The sequence below is a fragment of the Typopeltis vanoorti genome, chromosome 17 (genome assembly GCF_054136105.1).
Source record: "Typopeltis vanoorti isolate ZY-2024b chromosome 17, IOZ_Tvanoo_1.0, whole genome shotgun sequence".
Lineage (NCBI taxonomy): Eukaryota > Metazoa > Arthropoda > Arachnida > Uropygi > Thelyphonidae > Typopeltis > Typopeltis vanoorti.
The window spans coordinates 16,331,389-16,356,102 of NC_143565.1; the positions used below are offsets into that span (position 1 = coordinate 16,331,389).

Consider the following 24,714-nt stretch of genomic DNA (forward strand, 5'->3'; position numbering starts at 1 on the left):
ACTTGAGAAACGGTTGAGAAGAATTGTGGAAGAAAAGCTTGGTGAAGAACAAGCTGGATTCAGGCCAAATAGAGGCTGTCAGGATCAGATCTTCACTTTAAGACAAATAGTCGAGAAAGCATGGGAATATAACAAAGATCTGTATTTAAGTATTGTCCATTTGGAAAAGGCATATGACAAGGTGCCAAGAGAGAAGCTATTCAATACGCTGCAGTTACATGGTGTCAATCTGGCATTATATCAAGCAATACTTTGTCTTTATTTGAGTTGTAAGTCGGCAGTTAGAATTGAAGGAAGTACAGGAAGATGGTTTAATGTTAAATCTGGTGTGAGACAAGGATGTACATTATCCCCTCTGTTATTATCTATATGGATTACATTATGAAGGAAAGTGGTATTAAACCTGATATCAAAATTGGAGATGTTAATGTCAGCTCTTTGCTTTATGCAGATGATGTTATACTTCTAAATAAATCTACTATAAGTCTGCACGATTCTTTGAATAAATTCAATTGCTGTTGTAATAGATATGGTATGAAGGTCAGCAATAAAAAGACAAAGACAATGAAAATAGGCAGAAACATTGAAAATGTCAACTGTGTTGTGAATGGAGAACCTGTGGAACAAGTAAAACATTTCAGCTACTTAGGCACGATTTTTACTGAAGATGGTAAATTAAATATAGAAATAGACAACAGAATCAGCAAAGCTGGTATGGTGGGAAGTCAATTGAATAAATTCATATGGAATAAGAGAGAAATTAGTCGGAACACTAAATTAGCTGTATACAAGACAGTGTTCAAACCAGTTTTAACTTATGGATCTGAGAGAGCTTGGTCAGAAGTAAAAACACTTGACCAAAGACAAGAGACCGCAGATATGAGCGTCCTGAGAAAGATTATTGGCATGAACAGATGGCATCAATGGCAATATCATATTAAAAACGAGGATATTAGGAAAGAACTTGACATTGTCAGCATCCAGGAATTCGTTAGCAGAGCTAATCTCAGGTGGTATGGTCACTTAAATAGAATGGGAGAGGAAAGATTAGCAAAACAAGTGTTCTCTGCCAGGTTGGCAGGAAAATGACCCAGAGGAAGACCAAGATATAGATGGATTGATACGGTACAAAGTGCCTTAGACGATAGAAATATAAGATCTGATAATGTTGGAGTCTTGACAAGTAACAGAATGATTTGGAGGAAAATTATAGATAGGAAGTTAATAATGGTGTAATTTTTTCATGTAGTACTGTCATATCCTGTACACCCCTTGAGGGTGCATGGCAGGAGTTTGATGATGATGATGACTTTTCATACAACATTTTATAAATATTTGAGAAATAACTATATAATAAACAATCAGGTACACACAATTAAATACTCAGATTATCACAAAGATTGTGGCAGGTCTATAGAATCCTCTCTATGAGAATAGACTGAAGCTCTGCAGGTTCCAAAAACTAGAGGATAAGCATTAGAGAGAAGATATTATAGAAATATATAAGCTATTAAAGGATTTAAATATAGGATTGACACTGATGCTTTTCAGTACACTGCAGGAGACTAGAGACTGAGGGATTAATTCTGGAAATTTTGTAAGAGTATGATTAATAAGAGTGTTAGGACTAGATTTTTTGCTTGCAGGGTAGTGAATGGGTTGCCAGAGATGGTTGTGAGTGCTTTGTCAGTGAATACATGTAAGGAGATGTATGATAGGTATTGTGTGAACATTTTAACTTAAACGTAGAAGCAAAGCACATGGATTTTTTTTTTAAAAAGTGACATTATGTGGAACCATAAAGAAGGTGATTATCATTAATTGCAAAGGTAGCTTGCAGCTGTGCCATGATATAAGAAAGGTAGAGGAATCAGCAGTGCATGAGAAGTTATCAAGGGATGCCTGAAGGAAACTATAAACTGACTCATTTCCAAGAAATTTGAAATCAGACTGTGAATAGTTAGCTAATTGGGCAAAAGGAAATCAGAATTCTTTTGTTATATGCCAAGTAAAAATAATAATGACCACATAATAACCTGAGTGAATAAATATAGATAGGGTATAAATATAGAAGGAAATTATTAAGTAATCATCCTAGTAAAGTATATCTTCCAGACACACCTATTAATTCTTTGGAAGATGAGGTGGAATTAGACAAAAATATCAAGTTGGAAGGAGCAGAGATATTAAAGATATTGCAATATAAGCAAAGGAACGGGTTGAATGATATATCAACATGAATAATAAAGGAATGTGCAAGAGAAGGCATTGCCTGTAACCTCATTAATAATGATTCCCAATGAGCAGGAGGACAAGATAATTCCATTATAAAAGGGTGTAGCTAAGACTGATGCAGCCAATTATAGACCAATTTGAATCTCTTCTATCTTAATGAGTAGTCATTAAATTACTGAGGAGGACGGTCAGATGCTTCAGCCTGAGGTGAACAGATAGCACTTTGATCCTTTATAAAAAACATTGTTTTTGTTAAAGTATGTCTTGCTTTAGAATTCTGCTCACATTTTATAACAAAATGACAGTAAAGTTGGATATGCCATGATACTTTTGCGTTTTGCTATGGCATATTGATATGATTCCACATAAGAGGTTATTATACAAACTCCATGGAATGGGTATTCAAAAATAGGCTTGTGATACAGATAGAAGAATGGCTGACTGACAGATATAAAAAGGTGTATGGAGGAGCTGAGCCCAAAAAATGAGAGTGGATTGTGGATATTGGAGTACCATAAGGCTTTGTATTAAATGGACCGCTGCCATATTAATGACAATAGCTGGTATGAAAGGAAACATTCAATTATATGGTAATAATCCAAGACTTTTTCAGGTGATAAGTTACATATCTGATACAGAAGACTTCTAAGCAGAGCATTTTGGACTAGACACTAAAGACTGAATGTTATATTAATGAGAAGTTGCTGCAAGTGACTGATGAAGTTAGACTTACGTGTAACAGAAGATAGTGACTTAAAGTTTAGAGGCCATGTTGCTGAAGTGGTTAAGATATCACACTGGATAACTTCTATGTTTAAGAGACTGTGTATTGAGGCTTAAATGCTGTCAGGACATCATGTGGGAGACTTAATGGAATATATACAGCATTTGGAAAGGATTAAAATTGATTTTAATTCTTCCAATATTTCTTATCAGTAACTGAGACATCTTCAGGAATTACAAAAAAAAACTAATGTAACACATACTCAAATACAACACAATACTAAGTGAAATGCATGGGTGACTTTAAAGTCCTATCTACGTGGTGCACCCTCTATGGGTGTTTGTAGGTGGCCTAGGATGTAAGGTGAGATCTCTGATAATTAATGTTTCCCAAATTTTGATAAGTTTTATGCAGCCATATTTATTTAAATTAAGTTGATTACTGAGTGCTGCCACAGATTCTAAAAATAGTCTTTCTTTTTTGAATTTACTATAGTGGAGCATGGTGGTTTTTTCCCAGGAGATCCTGTGGGCTGTATCTAAAACATGGTCTGCAAAGCCAGATTTGTGATTTATGATTTGTGTTCTTCTAGGAGGGTGGGTACTGATCTACCGGTCTGTTCACAGAGTACTTTATAAACTCCAAGCTGAGAGAGGAGGGAGCTGATCTTTGGTACAATGGACATGGGTAGTAAGTTTGAGAGGGGCTGAGTCTTTAGACTCATCCCCTCTCAAACTTTCTATCTGGTTAAGATATGTAGATGATTTGACCTCATGGTCCAGACACATTAGGAATGATCTGAAAGAAATGCATCGGCAAATTAGTACGAGGGCAGGTTAAGTGATTATTATTGGGGACCTCAACTATGGAGATATAGACTGGAAGGAAATGGAATTTATACACCAACAAAGAGATAATTACTTGAGGGAGCATCTGATGGAAGAACATTGGTTATGTTCTTCTGATCCTCTGACCAGATCCTCGGACCTGGTCAGAGGATCAGAAGAACATAGCCAAGGTGGCCAGATTACCTCTCACTGGCAAAAGTGACCATGCCATCTTGACTTGGGAGATTGTAAAACATGAGGAATATTCTGTCAAGAAGGGACATTGTGGAACTACAAGGCAGGTGATTATGACAAACTTAGGAGGAAGCTTGAATTTGTGCCATGGCATTAAAACCCTGCAAGGGAAGGATGTTGGTAGTGAATGGGAGATAGTTAAGGGGACATCTAGAGGAAGCAATATTATATTGTATATCTAAGGTAAGGAGGGTTAATCAGATATGAGTTGATGGATGAGTAATATTATTAATCATGAGCTGCAGAAGAAGAAAATGCTGTGGAGGGTATGTAAACTTATGAATAGTACAAGGCTCAGGCAAGAAAGTTGACTAGCATTGTAAGAAAGGCAAAATTAGATTACAAGAAGAATTTAGCCAAGCAGGCCAAAGGAAATCCCAAAGAATTCTTTCATTATGTGGCAAGTAAGAGGGAAGAATAATTATGGAAGATTAACCTTAATGAGTGCTGATGGTGACAAGGTGAGAGAAGCAGATTAAACAATTGAGTTACTAAATGACCACTTTGCAAGGGTATATCATCCAAGTGAGGTTACTGCTGTGACAGAGACTGATACAGAAACAGAGGTGGATGAATTGGAGGTTATTAGGATATTGCAGAATCTCAATGTACGAGGGTTGTTCGATAAGTCCGTACAAAAATGAAGAAAACAATTTTTTTGGGACAAACATTTTTTATTTTTCAACATAGTTTCCTTTGAGGTCTATGCACTTAGTCCAATGATGCTCGAGTTTTTTGATCCCGTCCATATAGTATGATTTGTCCAACTCTTCAAAATAGGCAGTTGTTTTGGCAATCGCCTCATCGTTTGATGAAAATCTCTTTCCTGCCATGTTTGGAATCAAATAGTAGTCCGAGGGAGCAAAATCTTAGGGGAGATGCGAAAGGACTCCGTAGTGTAAATCAAAGAATTTTGAGGTCACAATTGCAGAAGAGTGAGCGGGTGCATTGTCGTGGTGAAAAAGAATCTCCTTTTTTCACCAAGTGTGGTTGTTTTTCCTTTATTTCATTATTTAGATGATCCAGCAAGGAAGCATCATATACTCCGGTAATTGTTTTGTTCTTTTCCAAGAAGTCTATAAAGATTGTGCAATGAGTATCCAAGAAGATGGTGGCCATAACCTTTCCTGCTGAAGGAACGGTTTTCACTTTCTTTGGTGCAAATTCTCCGCTTGCAACCCATTGTTTTGACTGTTCCTTGGTCTCAGGCTGGTAGTGATGAATCCATGTTTCGTCCACTGTTATAAACGATGCAAAAATTCCTCTGGATTCCTTTAAAACAGCTTCAAGCTTGAATAGTTCACACGTTGATGCTTTTGATCCAGTGTGAGCAAACGAGGCACCCATCCTGTGGATAATTTTCTCATATGCAAATATTCATGCAAAATATTATGTATATGGTCATTTGAGATGCCCACAGCCTTAGCAATCTCACACACCTTCACTCTTCTATCACCCATCACCATATCATGGATTTTTTCAATAATTTCTGGAGTAGTGACCTCAACAGGGCATACAGAATGTTCAGCATCACTTGTGCTCATATGGCCAATTAGAAAGTTACTAAACCACTTATAAACTGTTCTAATCGAAGGTGCAAACTCACCATAATGTTTATCAAGCTTAGTTTTGGTTTCCTAAGCCATTTTGTCTTCCAAAAAAGTAATGTTTAATCACTACACAAAATTCTTTCTCATCCATTTTTCACAAATCAGAGTGCTTGATCGATTCAGAATGCCAAACACAGAGAAATAGATCTATCTGCTGAAACTTAATGTGTGATCCTCAAACAGTTGCCAGCAACTAAATATAACCTTGATATATACTGGTGGCGCCATCTCTTCGAATTTGCACAGACTTATCAAACAGCCCTTGTAAATACAGCTGTGGGATTAGATGGTTTCAGCTTGGGTTTAGCGAGAATGTGCAGGGGAACTGGCAATGCTCCTGACTAGGCTCTTTAATTTAAGTCTCTGCTCTGGTAGAATTCCAGCAGAGGGGAAAGTATGCAAAATAATTCCCTTGCATAAGGAAAGTTCTAAGACTAGTAGCAAATTATAGACCAATCAGTATCTTAGGAGTGGTGGTAAAAGGACTTAAAAATTGGTGAAAGAGAGAATTCAAGAATGGGTGGATAAGAATATGATACTGCATGAGAACAACATGGCTTTGTTAAGGGTCAGTCATGCTTTAATAATTTTTACTAACTTTTTATAATAGCATCTTCTTTTAAAAACACAATACTAAATTTTAAGATAACTTGGTTTTTGATAAAATTTTATGACATCTGTAAATCAGCTATAATACTGATAGGGTTTTTATTAAAATTTAATATTCAGAATAAGAAATTTCATAAATCGAGACTGTTTATAATCTCTGAACCAAAGTTCTTGTGTAGAGGATTAAGTGCTGTGAGGACATTATGTTGGAGGTTTAATAGATTTTTTTACAACACTCAAAAAGAATTAAAATAGAATTTAATACTTCCTATATTTCGTCCTAGTCACTAGGACATCTACGGGGATTACAAAATCAATTAATGTAACATGCACACAAAAACTTACAATACTAAGCTCAACCACATGGGTGACACTAAAGTCCTATCTAGGTGGAGTGCCCTCTAAGGGCAGTAGTAGGTGGCCTGGAATGTAAGGTGGGACCTCTGGTGATGAGTGTTTCCCAAATCTTTGGAAGCTTAATGCAACCGTATTTATTAAGATTTGGTTGGTTTCTGAGAGCTGCTGCTGCTGCTTCAAAGAAAAGTCTCTCTTTCTTGAATTTGCTGTGGTGGAGCATGGTGGTTTTCTTCCATGATACTCTGTGGGTGGTGTCCAAAACACGGTCAGCCAAGCCTGAATGGCCATAGTTGTGTTTAACGATGTACGACTTGTGTTCCTCCAGGCAGATGGATGCTGATCTACCTGTCTGTCCAAAGTACGCAAGCTTACAGGAACAGGGTACTTTGTAAACTCCAGGCAGAGAGAGAGAGAGGAGGGAGCTGATCTTTCGTAGAACGGATAAGGGTAGCAAGTTTGCGGCAGGGATTATACGCTGTGTGTAGGTTATACTTTTTTAGTATCTTGGCTATTTTTTCCAGCGAATACAATCGTAAAATGAACATTATCCTCCGCGATCGTGCTACCTACATCCCGCTAGAACACGACCCCACAAAAACACAAGTTAAGAAATTAAAAATCTCACTTAAAAAAGTAACCTCCTGGCCCCCTGATGTCACAAAAAAACTTAAACCTTTCCGCTCCCCCCCCCCCCCCCCCGAATATACGGTTTACCAAAAATCCACAAACCCAATTCCCCACTCAGACCTATAGTAGATGCCACCAATGCACCTTGTTACAGACTGTCTAAACAGCTGGCCAACTCTCTGTCCCCCCTCACCGGAAATTCCACTTCCTATATAAAAAACTGGACCCACTTTAAAGCCCTCACAGAAAATTTAACCTTGAATAATACAGACATATTAGTAAGCTTTGATATCTCCTCTTTGTTTACCAATATTCCCTTAACTGACACTTTATCTCTCTTAGAAAACGTTTTTCCCTCTGACATCTTAGATCTCTTTTCCTTTGCCATCAACTCTGGGTATTTCTCTTGGAAGAACAAAATCTACAAGCAGATAGAGGGAACCGCCATGGGTTCCCCCCACCTCTCACCCCCCCTTGCCAATTTCTATATGGCAGATTTCGAAAAACGAGCCTTAGACTCAGCCCCACTCAAACCTTCTATCTGGCTAAGATATGTAGATAATGTGTTCTCTATTTGGCCTCATGGCCCAGACACGTCAGACTCCTTCCTCAATCATCTCAATAGCCTACATCCAAGAATCCAGTTTACTATGGAAAAGGAAAAGAACAATTGTTTACCCTTCCTAGACACCTTAGTCACACGCCTGCCTAATGATACACTTGCTTTCACTGTATACAGAAAACCCACACACACAGGCAGATACATTCACAAACTCTTCCACCACCACCCCTCGCAACAATATGGCATTATTAAAACCCTTACCAAGAGAGCCCACAATCTTTGTTCCAGTGGAACTGCCCTCACTACTGAGCTTAACCACATACACAGAACTTTCCTCTCCAATGGCTACAGCGAACACACTATCAAAAAAATAATCAATTCCTCCCCCATTCCCCGTCCCTCTCGTCAACAAGATTTTAAAAATGCCATCACCATACCCTACATCCGTGGTACTTCAGAAAAAAAATAGCCAAGATACTAAAAAAGTATAACCTACACACAGCGTATAAGCCCTACCGCAAACTTGCTACCCTTATCCGTTCTACGAAAGATCAGCTCCCTCCTCTCTCTCTGCCTGGAGTTTACAAAGTTCCTGTAAGCTTGTGTACTTTGGATAGACAGGCAGATCAGCATCCATCCGCCTGGAGGAACACAAGTCGTACATCGTTAAACACAACTATGGCCATTCAGGCTTGGCTGACCATGTTTTGGACACCACCCACAGAGTATCATGGAAGAAAACCACCATGCTCCACCACAGCAAATCCAAGAAAGAGAGACTTTTCTTAGAAGCAGCAGCGGCTCTCAGAAACCAACCAAATCTTAATAAATACGGTTGCATTAAGCTTCCGAAGATTTGGGAAACACTCATCACCAGAGGTCCCACCTTACATTCCAGGCCACCTACTACCGCCCTTAGAGGGTGCTCCACCTAGATAGGACTTTAGTGTCACCCACGTGGTTGGGCTTAGTATTGTAAGTTTTTGTGTGCATGTTACATTAATTGTTTTTGTAATCCCCGTAGATGTCCTAGTGACTAGGACGAAATATAGGAAGTATTAAATTCTATTTTAATTCTTTTTGAGTGTTGTAAAAAAATCCATTGAACCAAAGTTATAAAGAAAAGTCATTTCAGTATTTACTTATAAAATGAAAACCTAAGCAAAAATTAATGACAGTGCACACTATAATTTTTATAACTGGATCAAGAAATGTCTTATAAATGTTAATGTAACAATTATAAGTTTCTCGAACAATCTCTCCCCAATTAAAAATGAAAAATACATACTGCATAAGGATCACTTCCATCAATATCCTCCATTATTGGAGTTCGTCCATGGCACACAATGTTTACCTAGAAATAAGCAACAGATACATTAATCTTCGTATGACATTAATCATCATATTGTTTCAAACAGAAGTCATCTCACATAAATAATTATTATTTCATCTCTCCACAAGGAGACATTGATTTGTCAACAGTATGAACTTGATAGGGAAAACAGTATGAACTTGATAAATCAGTCAATTTTTATTGTGTAGTAGAGTAAGTGGAAATACTATTCATTCATACCATTGGCTGAGTGAATAGTATCTCCACTCTCTAACCTGCAGACTGTGGATTCAAATTCAAATGTAAAATCACCACAACTATTTACTGGATAACTGGGTTTGAATCTGTCTATAACGAGAGGAACCTTTATCAGGTGTTTTCAAACAAATGATGAGTTAGCTGGTCTAGGTGGAGGGCTTTCCTCCTGGAAACTCAGGCCTGAAAAATTACTGTTTGGATTCCAGAATAATAATAATAATAATTATTATTATTCATGATACCTCCAAGGAGTCCGAAGACTCATCGCAGGAGGACATCTACTGTACAACTCTCTGTCTCCACTACTACACAGAACCTCTACTACCAATTACCTACATCAATGCCATCTACTGCCCGCAACAACCACCATAGCTAGTATTTTTTGTCTATAAATTGCATGTGTTCTGAAGGGCCGATTTGTCTGTATGTGGGATATAAAATCCGAGTTTCTGGGAGGAAAAAACTCTGCGACCTCCATATGAGATTGGCTAATTCACCTTCAATTGAAAAAGTCCAGATAAAGATTCCTCCCGTCATGACGAGAATCGAACTTATGCCTTTTCTAATCGAAGAGCGCAAAGTACCATCGTTCTTCCAATTGCGCTACAGAGGTGTTTAACAAGGTAACACACCTAGCTTTGTATTAAATGGGCTATAAATCTCCAATTTATCACTGGCAGGATTGAAATTAAAAGAAGATAAAAAAAATTATTGTAATATTTATATTTTCATTTTCTAAAATTCTTATTTTTATATAATATGCAAAAACATAAGGTTGCCAGTGTAGTTCTGTAGAAATGGCTTTTACTTATATAGCATTATTAAGTAACAAGGAGAAAGTCCAGCTTCTAAGCTCAGTGGTACAGATGAGCCCATTGGTTGGAAAGACCTGGATTCAAATTTGTCTATGACAAGAGGGACCTTCATCAGTTCAAATAAAGGGTGAGTTCACTAGTCTGGGTGGAGGGTTTCCTCTTGGAAACTCGAGTTTTTTGTCCCTCAAAAGAGGCAAAGTAGCCTTACGAACACATATCTACAGGCATAAGATACAAACTGCAAGATGGAAGAGATTAGAGCATCATCATATCTTTCTGCTGCACATTACAGATCTCTAGTAGAGATCCATAACAGTTAAGATGGAGATGACACTTGACAGAACAGGACAGAAGAACCATAAATTTGATTCTAGTCACTGACTATAGGAACATTTTTCTAAACTATTTTTCAGTTGGTTCCTCAGTTACCCATTGTTTGGCACAGATAAATAGGGTTTCCCATCCCTGAAACTTAAGTTTTCAGTCCCACAACTCAATAAAATTAACCATCATAGCAATTACACAATTTCACAATAATATATAGTCAGGGCTTGAAAAATGCACTCGTCTGTTGATCAATGACTAGTTAGAATGTTAAGTTAATTAGTAAAAAGGATTGCCAAATGTGTGGCACATTTTATGCTGTAAATATATTCTACTTACATCTTTTCACAAAAGTGATTTCTGTACCTAATAGGACATGCCATTCATTACACACTTTTTATGTGGATTATGACTGATTTTGCCATAATGGAATATGATTAGACTTACCATAAAATTTTTTTTATCAAACAGGGACATTTTTGATTTTTTCTTTACTTTCTGTTTGCTCAAAACAGGCGTTACTTTCTGTTTGCTCAAAACAGAAAGTAACGCCTTCTATGCTAAGTACTTATGATTCAAAAGGCAAAATAACAGAGTGGTTAACAAAAAACAACATTTCGTAGTAATAATTTTTAATTACTCTTAACTGAACATAACTTATTATTAAAAAGTTATTAATATTTATCACTAGCATGAACTTTCTTTAAAAATTCTTTATTTTTAATTGCGTCGAAAAATTCACTACAATTTAGTTCACTATTAAGTTTGCAGCACAATACAGCTTTTACTGTTGATTCAGCCATTCTACCTCTTTCTTCAGACCATATGTTATTCATCACTGAGAATATCCTTTCAACAGATGAAGATGTATGTGCCTGGCAGGCTGAAAATGTATTCTATAATTTGGACAAGATTGGGCAATGAAATGTTCTTTTCTTTGAAATGACTGAATAGTTGTATCCATTTTTCTTCACAACTTGTATTTTTCAAAATGTCATAGTTAAAAAAAAAAAAAAAAAAAAAAAAACCAACGCCTTTTTATTCCCGTATATACAGGGAGTAGGTTAGGCCGTTTTCAGCCCTATCTAACTTTTTGGAGACTGAGTGGGCAGTTCAATCTCCACTGGTACCCAATCAGAGATAGCTGGCCCAAGACTATCACTAATTAAATGGCACGCAGTGAAGAGAGACGGCTCTACAGGTGCCACCATCTTGTGGTCCCTAACCCTAACACTCGTATTTAATGTCTGAAAATAATGTGGGTTCTATGGTTGATTTTCTTGAGTTTATGGGACAAAAAACCGGAGTTTCCGAAAGAAAAAACCCACTTGCCTGTGCCAGAGATCGACTAACTCGGGAACTGGTCGAAAAAAGGCTTAGAAAAATTTCCTCTAGTCGCCGACTAGACTCGAAACCAAGTCTTCCTTCATGCGGCCAAGCGCCGTGATGTGTAAACGCCACATCCACTGAGCTACACACTGTTTGCCGACCAAAAAGCTTTTGCAATCACCACTTCATCAAACAGTTCATCCATATTTATTGCATTATTTGAAAGAGTTTCATTAATTTTTTCACCTGAAGCTTCAATTTCCGACCAAGTTAATTCATTGTTGTTTATCCAAGTAAAAGATTCTGCTCCACCAAAACCAACATTTCCCAAAGCTCAGTGTAAGAAAGACATCGGTCATAAAATTTTGTAAATTCTTGTAGTATTGTATTAATATTAATACTTCCATTATTTTCCAGAATTCTAAAAAGCTTTTTTTGCTTCTTGAGGTATAAATTTATTATCACACCTTTCCTCAATTTGATTTTTTTTTTTTAATTCATTTGTTTTTAATTTTCTAAGTTCAATGACAATATCTGTTGCACTCGCTTTTGTACTTTCCATAATCAAGATAGATTTGTTAAACAATTTGAGTTGCCGTGCACAAACCACAATTACATTTCACCACAATCATTATCAAAGAACTGTTTTATCATCACTGGACAGTGTTCTTGTGAAATAAAATATGATTTCAGTCCCTCATAGATTTCAAGTATTCTGTCAATAGCTGGAAGTAGCGAAAGAAAACAGGTGTTGCCATGTTGAAGAACCTTTTTATACTCTAGATCTAGAAATTCACAGAATGAATGACTCGAATTGAGTGACTCGAACCGTATAAATGTGGAAATATTTAATTTTTTTGACTACTAAAGCTTCTATTTCAATAGGTAGAACACAGGGCTGCCACTCCTTGGAATTTTTCCCAAGATCTAGGGAATTTTTTCACTCCACTGGCACCTTCCCAGTACTGAGGCTTAAATCAAACAGCTTGGTCTGAGGGGTTGATAATTGCCTTGCATATTCTCATAATACACAGGTAGATACGAAATCTAATCCCATGGCTGTGTTCTCATGGAGATTTTACACTATTCTAAGCTCTCCATTTCTTCAACCTCTATTTTCCCATTAGTCAATGTGGCAGTGCAACAACACCTAGATTTTGCACTTTTGCTAAATGATCACTCAGTAATTCAACTATGTGGTTTGCTTCTGCTACCATCAAAACTTTTTAACGTCATCCTTCCATAGTTATTCGTCCTTTTACTTGCACATACAGAAAAAAGTGATCAGTATGACCATGGGCAGAACAAAGTAGAAGCAAGAAGGATGATATATATGTAAGAGAGGATAAAGCTAATTATGAGAGAAAGTAGCTGATGAATGTTTCTACTGATCATCTAGTTTTGTCTCATAATTAGCAATGGCTTTCCTTACCATATGAGTCACTCTTCTTGCCTGTACTATGTACTGCTCATGGACATGCTAAGCATCTTTTTCTTTATATTCCCTCAAAAACCTTTTCTTTGACTGCAACTTCTGCTTAATGAAGCTATTTATCCATCTAACTCCTACCTGACTTATTCTTCTTACTGGGTGTATACATTCTGATACTGCTTTTTTTTCAAACACACCTTGACCCTCTCCCCTCCATGCACCACCAATCTCTCCGCTCCAATTTCTTATGCCATGGCATTGCTGAAAGCTGACTCCTCGGCTTGTCCTTATCACCTGCTTTGTAATTCCATAGCAGGTGATAAGGTGATAAGGTTCCATAGATACCCTCTCATCTGACAACCTTCCTTACACCTTGTGTTGCTTAGTCCACTAAAGTTAAAAACATGGAGAGCTACATTCAACATCATGTGATCACTCTCTCATTCACTAACCTCTAGGTTGCCTGAATCATGCTCATTTACATCTCCTCTAAACATTCTGGTTTTGCACTTCTGAACTTTCACTGAACAACACTTTCTCAAGCTTACCAACCACAAATCCATTCCAGTGCAAGCCATCTTATATAAATCCTTCCATCAAACTCATGCCACACATAATCCATGAACTCCACACCATTCCTCTTGCAATCCGTGCACTGACTCATTCATGATCACAGCTCCATCTCAGTTCACCTTTATCATACCATGGGAACAGACTCAACTTTTATTTTCTGTTTGTTTTCACTAGCAACATGTACCTGCATACTGCACTTGCACCTGCTAAATCAGTTATACCAGCCAAAATAAACATTTCTCACCTTCACTCTCTGTATCCTTACAGCATCACTAATATACTTAATCTTGGCACCAGGAAAATATGATTTCATCATACTCTCCTTTTATCAATGTTCGATCTTTATTCTCATGCTTTCACTCTTTCATACTCTGCTTTCTCCCTTCTTTTGCTTCTGTGTTTCTCCAGAGAAACACAGAAGCGAAAGTGTTGGTGTTTTGGGAGAAACACCATCTGCAGGTGTTTCTCCAGCCACTTAATCTCACATTTCATTCTGCATAATGTGTGCTATCTTTTCCATTACTATATGGTCATTCTCTTCATTTTCTACCATTTCATTCTTGTGGTCACTCATATTGCTTGCAACATGAACCTCACAAATCGCATTTTCATGCATTTCATCTTTCAACTTACCACTATCATTCTTCTTATTTTCCTCACTCTCCCAGTATTCACTTTCAAAACACTTATGACAAACCTGCTTTCCAGTTTCATTCTCCTTCCATAAATCTCTTTTTTCATGATTCATTCACACATACACACTGCACAAACAAAATCATACACATCGAAATTGCCTGCCTCTGTTTAACATACTGGTGCTATGATATACAATTCACGCTGAAATATAAAAAGGACTGTTCTTACCGGGTTACACCTTTTACACATTGGATTCACTATAGGCACACTTAAAACTGTAGTTAACTATTACTTTGAAGTAACACTATTCAAAAGAAATCTTCGCTATAATACTGAATTTATAGACACAGAGTTATACAAGTCTTGACGCACTCGTTTTAAGTAATCTACTAATTCCTTATTTTCTTCTATGCATTAAATTCAGCTTTGCACTATTCTTCCTCAAAACATTTGGAATTCGTCGTAATATTAGAATTCCATAGAAATATTCCGAATTGCCGAATGGCCCTTTCTTAATCGATTTACGGCATTTCCAAATCCCCTTACTGCCACCAGTTACTTAACTCCTTGCTGTCCTGAATACTTCTTCCCTTTACTTTCGTTTTCCAATCAAATATGCTTATTCTTTCCCACCCAAAATCCGGTTCTAACCAGTTCAGCTTACATCCTACTGGCCTCTCTCCATATACATAGCCGTTCACGTTCTAAGCACGCACTAACTAAAAACAACTCAGTCTCAGTTCTCTGACTGTAACCAATCAAATCACATCAGCAGAATTCTACACATTTACATTTCTTTCAGAAATAACAAATTAAAAAAATAATCCGTAGTTCACATAAAATACATTTAAATATGATAGATACAAATTCTTATAATATATATACATAGCTTCTTATAATATTAACACAGGAATAAATAAAATAAATTGAATGACATTTTAACACAGAATCCTTTCATTACTAATACATATCCCAAAATTATATAATTAAACAGTAATAAACAAACTCAAAGTAATTATATGAATAATAATTTATAAGCAAGAGACTAACAACAAATGATATTTACAAGTCTTGCTTAAGTTATGGCAGATTATGTTAAATGTGAATGAAGTATTATAATTCCCAAATATCTTCATTCACAATTTAACTTATATAACTATATTAGTGCATTTCTGGATTCTGATTGGCTCCAAAATATTGTTGGATAGAGAGGGTAGTGATGTCAATAAGAACATGGCAGCAACTCAAAAATAATAATAAAAAAATATTTAGGCTAGAAATTTTTAATCATGACTCTTAAACAGAAATATTTAGGGAAAGCAAGTTCATTAGTTTATTTTTTACCCAGCATTCCATCACTGGGTAAAAAATAAACTAATTACCTCTTTCCACTGCATATATCTGTTTAAGAGTCATGATTAACTGGTTACCTTGCAGTATAACTGAACACACTCTAAAGACAAATGATACACATGTATTCTATCCTCTTATTGGTAGTATTCCATTATGACAAAAAACATATTTGCAATTATCAGCATTCTCCAAGGTAAGTAAGCATACAAAGAACAATTTATGATATTAATCATAAAACAGAATCTATTACATACATAAAACTGATGATTAAGCAAACTCCTCTTCTGATTTTTTTTTACTCATCAGCTAAAAATTGTCACTCATTATGGATGAGCAGATAAGTGTGTTTTTCAAGCCGTGTGTGTGTGTGCACACATACATACATACATATTTTGCTTTTGTTTTCTATAAATAAGGTGTTTCTTCATTCATTCTCTGTTATGAACAAGTGTAATCACATGGCTAGCCAAGTGGTTAGCATATCTGCTTCCCAACCAACAGGCTGTGGATTCAAATCCTGCCATACGGATGGATATTTGTGATTGTCATTAGGTGGTGGATGAACTTCATCAGTCAGTGTGAGACCACCTCCCTGCTTATTGGTGGCTTGGAAAAGTTCCATGTTTGGTCTCTAGAACAGATTTTCAGGCCTGGTAAAAATGAGTACAAAATACAAAAAAATTAATTTAAAAAAAAAAAATTGGAAAAATTAATTTAAAAAATACAAAAAAAAAAATCCTTAACCCTTCCATAGTACTAATGTATTATAGGTTTACAACCTTTTGTGGGAGGGAGTCACATATAAAAAAAAAAACATTCTGCAACCAAAAATTTGAAGTATGTTGTTAAAGTATTTTATTCAGATACTGTATGTGTCATCACAAAATTTCTACTTTGTTTTGTTTGTGTTGTCTATGCCATATAGTGTCAGTAGAAAAGGAGGTTTTCATAATACAGGGTCATTTTTCCTTCCACTCGTCTCTAATTATAATAATTACTTACTCTATCATAAATTATTTACATGTAAACATAAGAAGTAATATTTATTAAATATTTAATATTACTTCTTCTGTTTACATGTAAATAATTTATGATAAAATTATGGCACCCTCAAAGTTTCCTTCAAAGCTAGAATTACTTACTCTAACGTCAATAAATACAGTACATAGCCTCACAACTTGTCTCTACATATTTCGTGATACAATCAAAACTTTTACTTTGCTTTACTTGTATCTGTGCAGCAGATACAAGTAAAGCAAAGTTTTGCCACTTCCTTGTAAAGTAAAGTTTTGCCACTTCCTTGCTAAAATAAAATTAAGATTACCACCTAAATGGCTACAAATAACAAGAACAGAAAGAAAATTAAAACATTTGTTTATAAAACTATATTATTAAATGACATAAATATACAATGGATATAGAATTAACCAATATTTAGATAAAATAAAACAAACTAAAGAAATAGAAATAGAATGGCTTAATATAAAAATTATGCTAAATACAGGAGAAAATGAAAGCTTATGAAAGACCAAAAAATTCAAAAAACAACTGAAAATATGTGACAATACAATCAAAGAAATAATCAAAATGAAAAAAGAAGCATATCATAAATGGATAAGCAGTAAAAGATTAGAAGATGAAATAGAATATAAAAGAATAAAAGCCATAGCTAAAAGAGAAGTCAGAAAAAGACAGAGAATCATGGAACAAATTTGTTTCTATTTGGAACATGATTTATACAAAATAAGACCCAATGTATGTAAGATTTTGAAACATTTAAGTACAGATACCAAAGAAAGCATAAAATTAAAGAATTTAAATTAAATTTAAATAAGAGTTAAATTAAAGAAATTAGAATAATTTCTAAATTTCTATACAGAATTGTGGACAGATAAATATTTTAAAAAAAGATAACTGGCAAACACTTAATGAAAATGAAAAAGAAATAACTAAAGAATCAGAAATCAGCCTGAAAGAAACAAGAAATGGAAAATCATCTGGAGAAGATAAGTTAGATTCAGAATTATATAAGTATGCAGGAATAAGGTTCAAAGAAAGACTTATTATTTTTAAATAAAATCTATTCAACAAGTAACCCACTAATAGGAAAAAAGCAACAGTGATCCCTATCTTTAAAAAAGGTAGTAGAGATGACCCTAAAAATTATTGAGGTATTCCATTCATGTGTTGTCTCCTATCTAGGAGGTTGACTACCATGATGTGACTAATAGTTAACTATGGGCATAACAACATGTGGTGAGAACCATATCTCTTCCACATATTGTCATAAGTATTCATGACTGTAATCTGTGTGTTCACAGGGCTGGTTTGTCTGTTTTGAGAGACGAAAAATCCGAGTTTCCAGGTGAAAAACCTCTATCCGTATGAGACCAGCTAACTCACCTTTAGTCGAAAGAGACCAGATAAAGTTCCTCACGTCACCGACAGAAATCAAACCCAGGTCTTTCTGACCAAAGGGCTTCATCTAAACTGACTGAGCTATGGAGGCTCTTATAGAGGTATAAATATTCTAAATTCCTATTACAAAATATATAGCAGAATTTTAAATAACAAATTAATAAAATATTCAGAAAGCTATTATTTTTATGGCTATATAGTTTAGGGGTGCCCTTTTTTTACAATGTCATTGGTTTTTTACTCAAATCTTAGCATTACTGATGTATTATCAAAAACCAATATACGAAGAATAATATAGGAGGAAAATTTGGACATACCTTTTAGGATGTTGTTGGCTGTCTCCTTATCCCAGTGATATGCATTCATCTGCTCTAAAGTACAGATGCTGTTAAAAAGAAGGGGGGGGGGGTTTGGGAAAAGTGGGGATAAAGCGATGTGGGGGAATTTTTTGAAAAAACCCGGGTTTTTTTTTATATGTATAAAATTATTATTATTATTAAGGGTGGGTAGAGAGTGCTTTGGCAGAGGGGTTAGAGAAGGATCTGAAAATAGAAACTATTTTTTGGGGAAGAGGAAGGATTGATGAGAGTAACGGGGTGTGAGCCGTTTCGACAGTGCGTCTTCAGAACTCGTGGGGGAAGTCTAGGAATGGACAGCTAACAACATCCAAAAAAGGTATGTCCGAATTTTCCACCTATATTATTCTTCATATATTGGTTTCTATAACACATCAGTAGTGTCCTAAGATTTGAGTAAAAAAGCCAATGACATTGTAAAAAAGGAGCACTCCTAAACAAAACTAGGCTATATAGCCAAAAAAATAATAGTTTACTTAGAGGAATAACATGGGAATTTTCCGAGAAATAATACCTATTCAGAAAACTTTATTTTAGAAGTACAAAATGGGTTTAGAAAAGGATGATCATGTATAGACCCAGCCTTTTGCCTAAAATTAATAATAGAGAAAAGAAGACAATACAATTTAGAAACACATTACATTTATTAATTTCGAGAAACATTTGATAAAGTTAAAAGTATTTTATTTAACATTAAAAAAAAGACAAATGATATTTTAAAAGCTGTCATAAGTATATATGATATGAATATGAAAATCATCAAATACAAATAAGAGTGCATTATGAACTATCACATCCAAGACAGATAAACCAAGGAGTCCAACAGGGATGTCCCCTTTCAGCAACTCTTTTTAATATTTATCTAAATGAAATAATAATAAAATTAATTAAAAATTTATTGCTTTCCATCAAGGTATTAAACTTTCTCCTACTGTGAACTTAAACACTTTCCTTTTTGCTGATGATCAAATAATAATTAGGAATTCTGAAGATAACTTACAGAAAGATATTTTAAATTTAAATGAAACAGCCAAAGATTACAGAATGATAATATCAACAGAAAAATCAAAAACAATAGCCTTTAATTCAATAAGAACTAAAATAGTAATAGATAACAATAATAGATTTTAGAACAGGTTTATTTATTTATTTATTCGTATGGAGTTTCCTCCCTTTTTCTCCCCGTCCCTATTGGTGCGAGTTGAGCCCCCTCATGGGGGGGTTAAATATTTATGGCTGTAGATCCATGTGTGTTCACGGGGCTGGTTTGCCTGCTTGCGGGATGAAAAACGCCAGATAAACTGGCGGAAAAAACCCTACTGCCCATGCCCAAGACCGGCTAACTTGGCTATGGCTGAGGAAGATCCTTAAATTCCTCACGTTTTCGACGGGAATCGAACCTGGGACACTCCTTCCCCAGTCATATGGTCGCGAAGCACACAGCCACTAGGCTAACAGTGCAGACTTAGAACAGGTGAATTCATTTAACTACCTAGGATGTATGATTACATACGAAAATGAAAAAAAAAAAAAAAAAACCTAAAAATTGCAAAATATTTAAAAATAACAGGTGTAATTAACTCTATATTTAAACCTAACCTAGTTCAAAAATAAACTAGATTAAAAGTATACATTAGCCCTACCAGTCCTATTGTATGGAAGTGAAATCTGGACAATAAAATAAAAAGGCAAACAAAGATTAATAACAGCTGAAACGAAGTTTATGAGGAAAAACTGTAAAGTATACTCTATTCAATCACAAAAGATATAAAGAAATTAAGAAAGAATTAAACCAGGAATCAGTAATAGAAAAAATTAAAAAATATAAACATAAATAGATGGAACGCATTGCAAGAAAGAAACCAGAAAGATTACCAAAACAAGCTTTAAATTACAAACCATTATGAAAAAGAAAACTAGGACGTGTTCTAAGAGATTCAACGATGACTTCTAAGGCTGGAACAGGCCACTCAAGGGCTAAATCCTTGAAAAGTATGATGATGGTGTCTATGGGGAAAGATTGGAGGAATGGTTTTCACTATATAGAAACATTTTCATTGCAATCTTTGGAAACAATAGACATAAAGTGAGAAAAATCCATTCATTCCTGTGAATAAAAATGAATCCTATGTTTTACAAGAAAAGGACTGCACCTGGTGATCTCTAACAAATATTAGCATATCCAGAATTAATCAGTATGTAAAAAAAGGGTGTGCACTCATTATAAAAATCATTGCTGAATAAAAAAAAATAGCAAATTACAAAGAAACAGAAATAAATATACACATAACAAGTAAAATAAACTGTACAGGATAATTCACTCACTTAGTGCTTCAATGCACAAAATTTGATCCAGGCCTGATGAATCATCTGATTAACATTATTAATTTAATGGATATACCCCTCCCTATAGATATTTACTAATTGCTTTTTATTTTTAACTGATTATTTATTTATATTTCACAAACAAATTCCTTTCCTTCTCTTCATAATTTTTTTTAAAATTATTCCTGCTATAACTGCGAACATGCATGTCTAAAGATTATCCGACATGTAATTCATTCTGCCCATATCAATTGCTGGACATACACATTATACCATAACCAGTGGTGTATTTAGGTATTTCCTGTCCCTAGGCCAGCAGAAAGTGCCACCCCTCATATTTAATGAACATGTTGATTTACATTTACATGCATAACCTATTTATATTGTTATATATATATATATATATATATATATATATATATATATATATATATATATATATATACGTTCATTACGACTCACCCAAAATGTCCTAGAATATTCTACGTCTTGCTGCTCGCTCGCCGAAGGTATTTATCATGTCCTTGTAGTCCAGTGCCCTTGTAATATCACTCTCAATTCGTAGAACTGCCAAGTTGCTGAGCCTTTCTTCTGTCATAGTTGTTCTATGGTAGTCTTTCAACCTTTTGAGGGTGGAAAACGATCGTTCAGCTGAGCAATTTGTTGCCATCTTACACAGAAAAATCGTAACAGCAGTGTCCAGATTGGGATATATACACTGTAGGGCTTCCTGTCGAATTTTCTGTGAAAGTTGTAGGAATGCATTTATTTCTAGGCCACTTGATTTCAGGTGTGCTCTGAAGTGCAGATATTCGCTTACAAATTCAGATTCAATATCAGTCGAAAAGTGTTCTTGAAGTTTTTTTGCCTATTTTATGACGTCCTTTTCACATCACATGCATTGTTGCGAGAAACTGGAACTCCTTCGAGAGGTTTTCATACGGCACTTTTCTTCGATTCATTTCAAATGAGAGACTGTGCAAAATTGTGTCATAAGTATCAATTTTGAAACTGACTGATGGATTGTACTCGTCTTCATTTTTGTTACTTTCATCTGCGCTGTCGTCAAAAAGCCTAGTGGGCTTTTTCTTCCTCTTTTTCTCTTCCTCATAGTCAACTCCACTAAGTTTCTTGCCCTGTTCTTATAGGATTCATATAGTAATTCTAGTTCTTTGAACTATTCTTCAAGGTACCCGTACAGTTCACACACAGTTCCTATATCAATGTTTACACTTTGTAATTTCTTGCTTGTGGCATTCATTCTTGCGAGAATATCACCCCATAGGCAGGTCATGATCCCAACCTCCAGTGACTGAAGTTGACGTAGAATCCCACTTGCTTCACATCGCGTAACTTTCTTCTGGGTGGTGTCATTTTCAATTTCGGACAAAGTGGAAATTGTTTTCTTCCATCTCTCACGAAGACTCCAACAGGCATCATCATGAGCTGACCAACGAGTAGGCGAAGGATGTTTGATTACTTTTGCAGAAGCTTCCAGGGGCTTTCTTAGAACACTCCACCGATGTGTTGAAGATGTGAAAAATACGTACAGTTTCTGTAGGACATCAAAAAAATGAGGAAGAGTACCGACATGATTCGGCAGCGCAAGTACCAATTAGAGACAGAGAATGTCCAGCGCAAGGTGTGAATTCAGCCAATGAATTTATTTCAAGAATTCTTGCTTGCAGTCCTCTGTACTTGCCTGACATGTTACTAGCATTATCATATGCCTGTCCTCTGCAATTTGTTACATCGATTCCAAGCTCGTTTAGTGAAGTCAAAACCACCTCTTGTAACTATGGAGATTTGTTATTCTAGTGGAAAGGCTTAGACATTGGTTATGCATTATTACTAAATAGTTTAGGGAAATAACAACATAGACTAGGATATTCATTAAAATAACTTTTTCATACAAATCCAATATTTTGGCAACGTCATGTTGCCATTTTCAACAGAAACTTGTGAGCAAGACACGTGCATGCAGGCACAGCAAACAGCTGTGCCTGTGTGCAGTAAATGAGGACGAAGCAGGAAGCTATTCTTTCTCCTAAAATCCTACTGGTGCCCCCTAGCGGGGCGATGTTGGTATTCTTGGGTGATTGGGCTGAAGTCTTCTGATGTAGGTTTCTCAAATTTTAGGCAGCCTCATGCAGCAAAATTTGTTGAGGTTTGGATTGTTTCTTAGGGCTGATTCCATGAAAAGCCTTTCGTACTTGTATTTACTACGGTGAATGATCGTGGCTTTCTTCCACCGTATTCTATGGCGGGTATCCAGAGCATGGTCTGCAAGACCAGAGTGGCTGTATTGGTGGAATCGGATGTAGTCCTTGTGTTCTGTAATTCTGATATTGGCTGTCCTGCCTGTTTGGCCAAAGTAGGACAGCATACAGCTGCAAGGAACCTGGTATACACCAGGTAGGTCTGGGGGGGGGGGGAGGTTGGTCTTTAGTGGAGCGGATAAGGGATGCCGATTTCTTATATGGTCTGTAACAAGAAGTTAAGCTGTGTTTTTTTAGGATTTTTGTAATTTTTTCCGAGGTGCCTCTGATATAGGGTATGGTGATGGATTTAGAGTAATCCTTGTTGTGAGGGGGGGGTTGTGGTTTATTGGTTTCAATATTTTTTGGATTGTTTTGGGAGGGTAGCCATTGGCTGAGAAAGTGTTGAGAATGTGGTTTAGTTCTGTGGTTAAGACATTGTCATTTGAACAGATAAGTTTAGCCCTGTTGTGTAGTGTCTTAATGACACCATATTGTTGCGAGAAAGGGTGGTGGGATTGTTGGTGAATGTATCTGCCTGTATGGGTGGGTTTTCTATAGACTGAGAAAACCAAGGTTCCATCAGGCTGGCGGGTGACTAGTGTGTCTAAGAAAGGAAGGCAGTTGTTTTTTTCTTCTTCCAAGGTGAATTTGATTCTGGGGTGTTGGTTGTTTAAGTGTGTTAGGAAGGAGAGGAGTGCATCGGAGCCTTGTGGCCAAATAGCGAACATATCATCTACATATCGAAGCCAAATGGTTGGTTTTTGTGGGGCAGAGTTTAAGGCTTTCTCTTCAAAAGTCTCCATATAAAAGTTGGCCAAGGGTGGGGAGAGTGGAGAACCCATGGCTTCCCCTCTATTTGTTTGTAGAATTTGGGAAACCTACATCAGAAGACCTCAGCCCAATCGCCCAAGAATACCAACATTGCCTGCTAGGGGGCACCAGTATGACTTTAAGAGAAAGAATAGCTTCCTGCTTCGTCCTCATTTACTGTTTGCTATGCCTGCGTGCACTTGAGATTTGTGACTTACGTTAGGAATGAAATCCAAGAAACGCTCCACAGGAGTTCCATGTTCTTTCACATATCGTACAATGAAGGACAGCTGATCAACATGAGAGAAGTCTGGTGTTGAGTCAATACCAGACTTGTTCTTCCAATCAATAAATATGATTACTTTCTCGCCCATTATTTTAATAAATTCCTCATATGTGGCAAAGGAAAGATAGGAAATGAAACCTTTTCCTTTTTTCCCGCTTTTGGTGGGAAAAAAAGAAAAGGAAATTTGATCTCTTTCATGCTCAGCAAGAAAGGGCATCAAATTCACTAATTAATTCTAGACACATCATTACATTTCCATTATGCACAAAATATGTCATCCTTTCCTCTTAAAGCAAGTCCTCTACTAGCCAATGTTTTTACAACTGCAACTACTAGTTTTAACACCACCTTCCAGTACTTCATTTCTTCTTCCAGTTGCTGAGTTATTTGCAAGTCAAT

The 24,714-nt window shown here is 36.0% G+C and overlaps 1 protein-coding gene across 2 annotated transcripts in view; it reads right to left on the reverse strand.

Moving 5' to 3' along the window:
* Positions 1–24,714, reverse strand: part of Pect (phosphoethanolamine cytidylyltransferase) — a 241,938-nt gene that overhangs the window by 40,147 nt on the left and 177,077 nt on the right. For both annotated transcript variants that reach the window (XM_090407732.1, XM_090407731.1), the window contains one exon: positions 9,095–9,160. In XM_090407732.1, the coding sequence (XP_090263858.1) occupies positions 9,095–9,160 (66 nt within the window). The remainder of the gene's footprint in view (positions 1–9,094; positions 9,161–24,714) is intronic.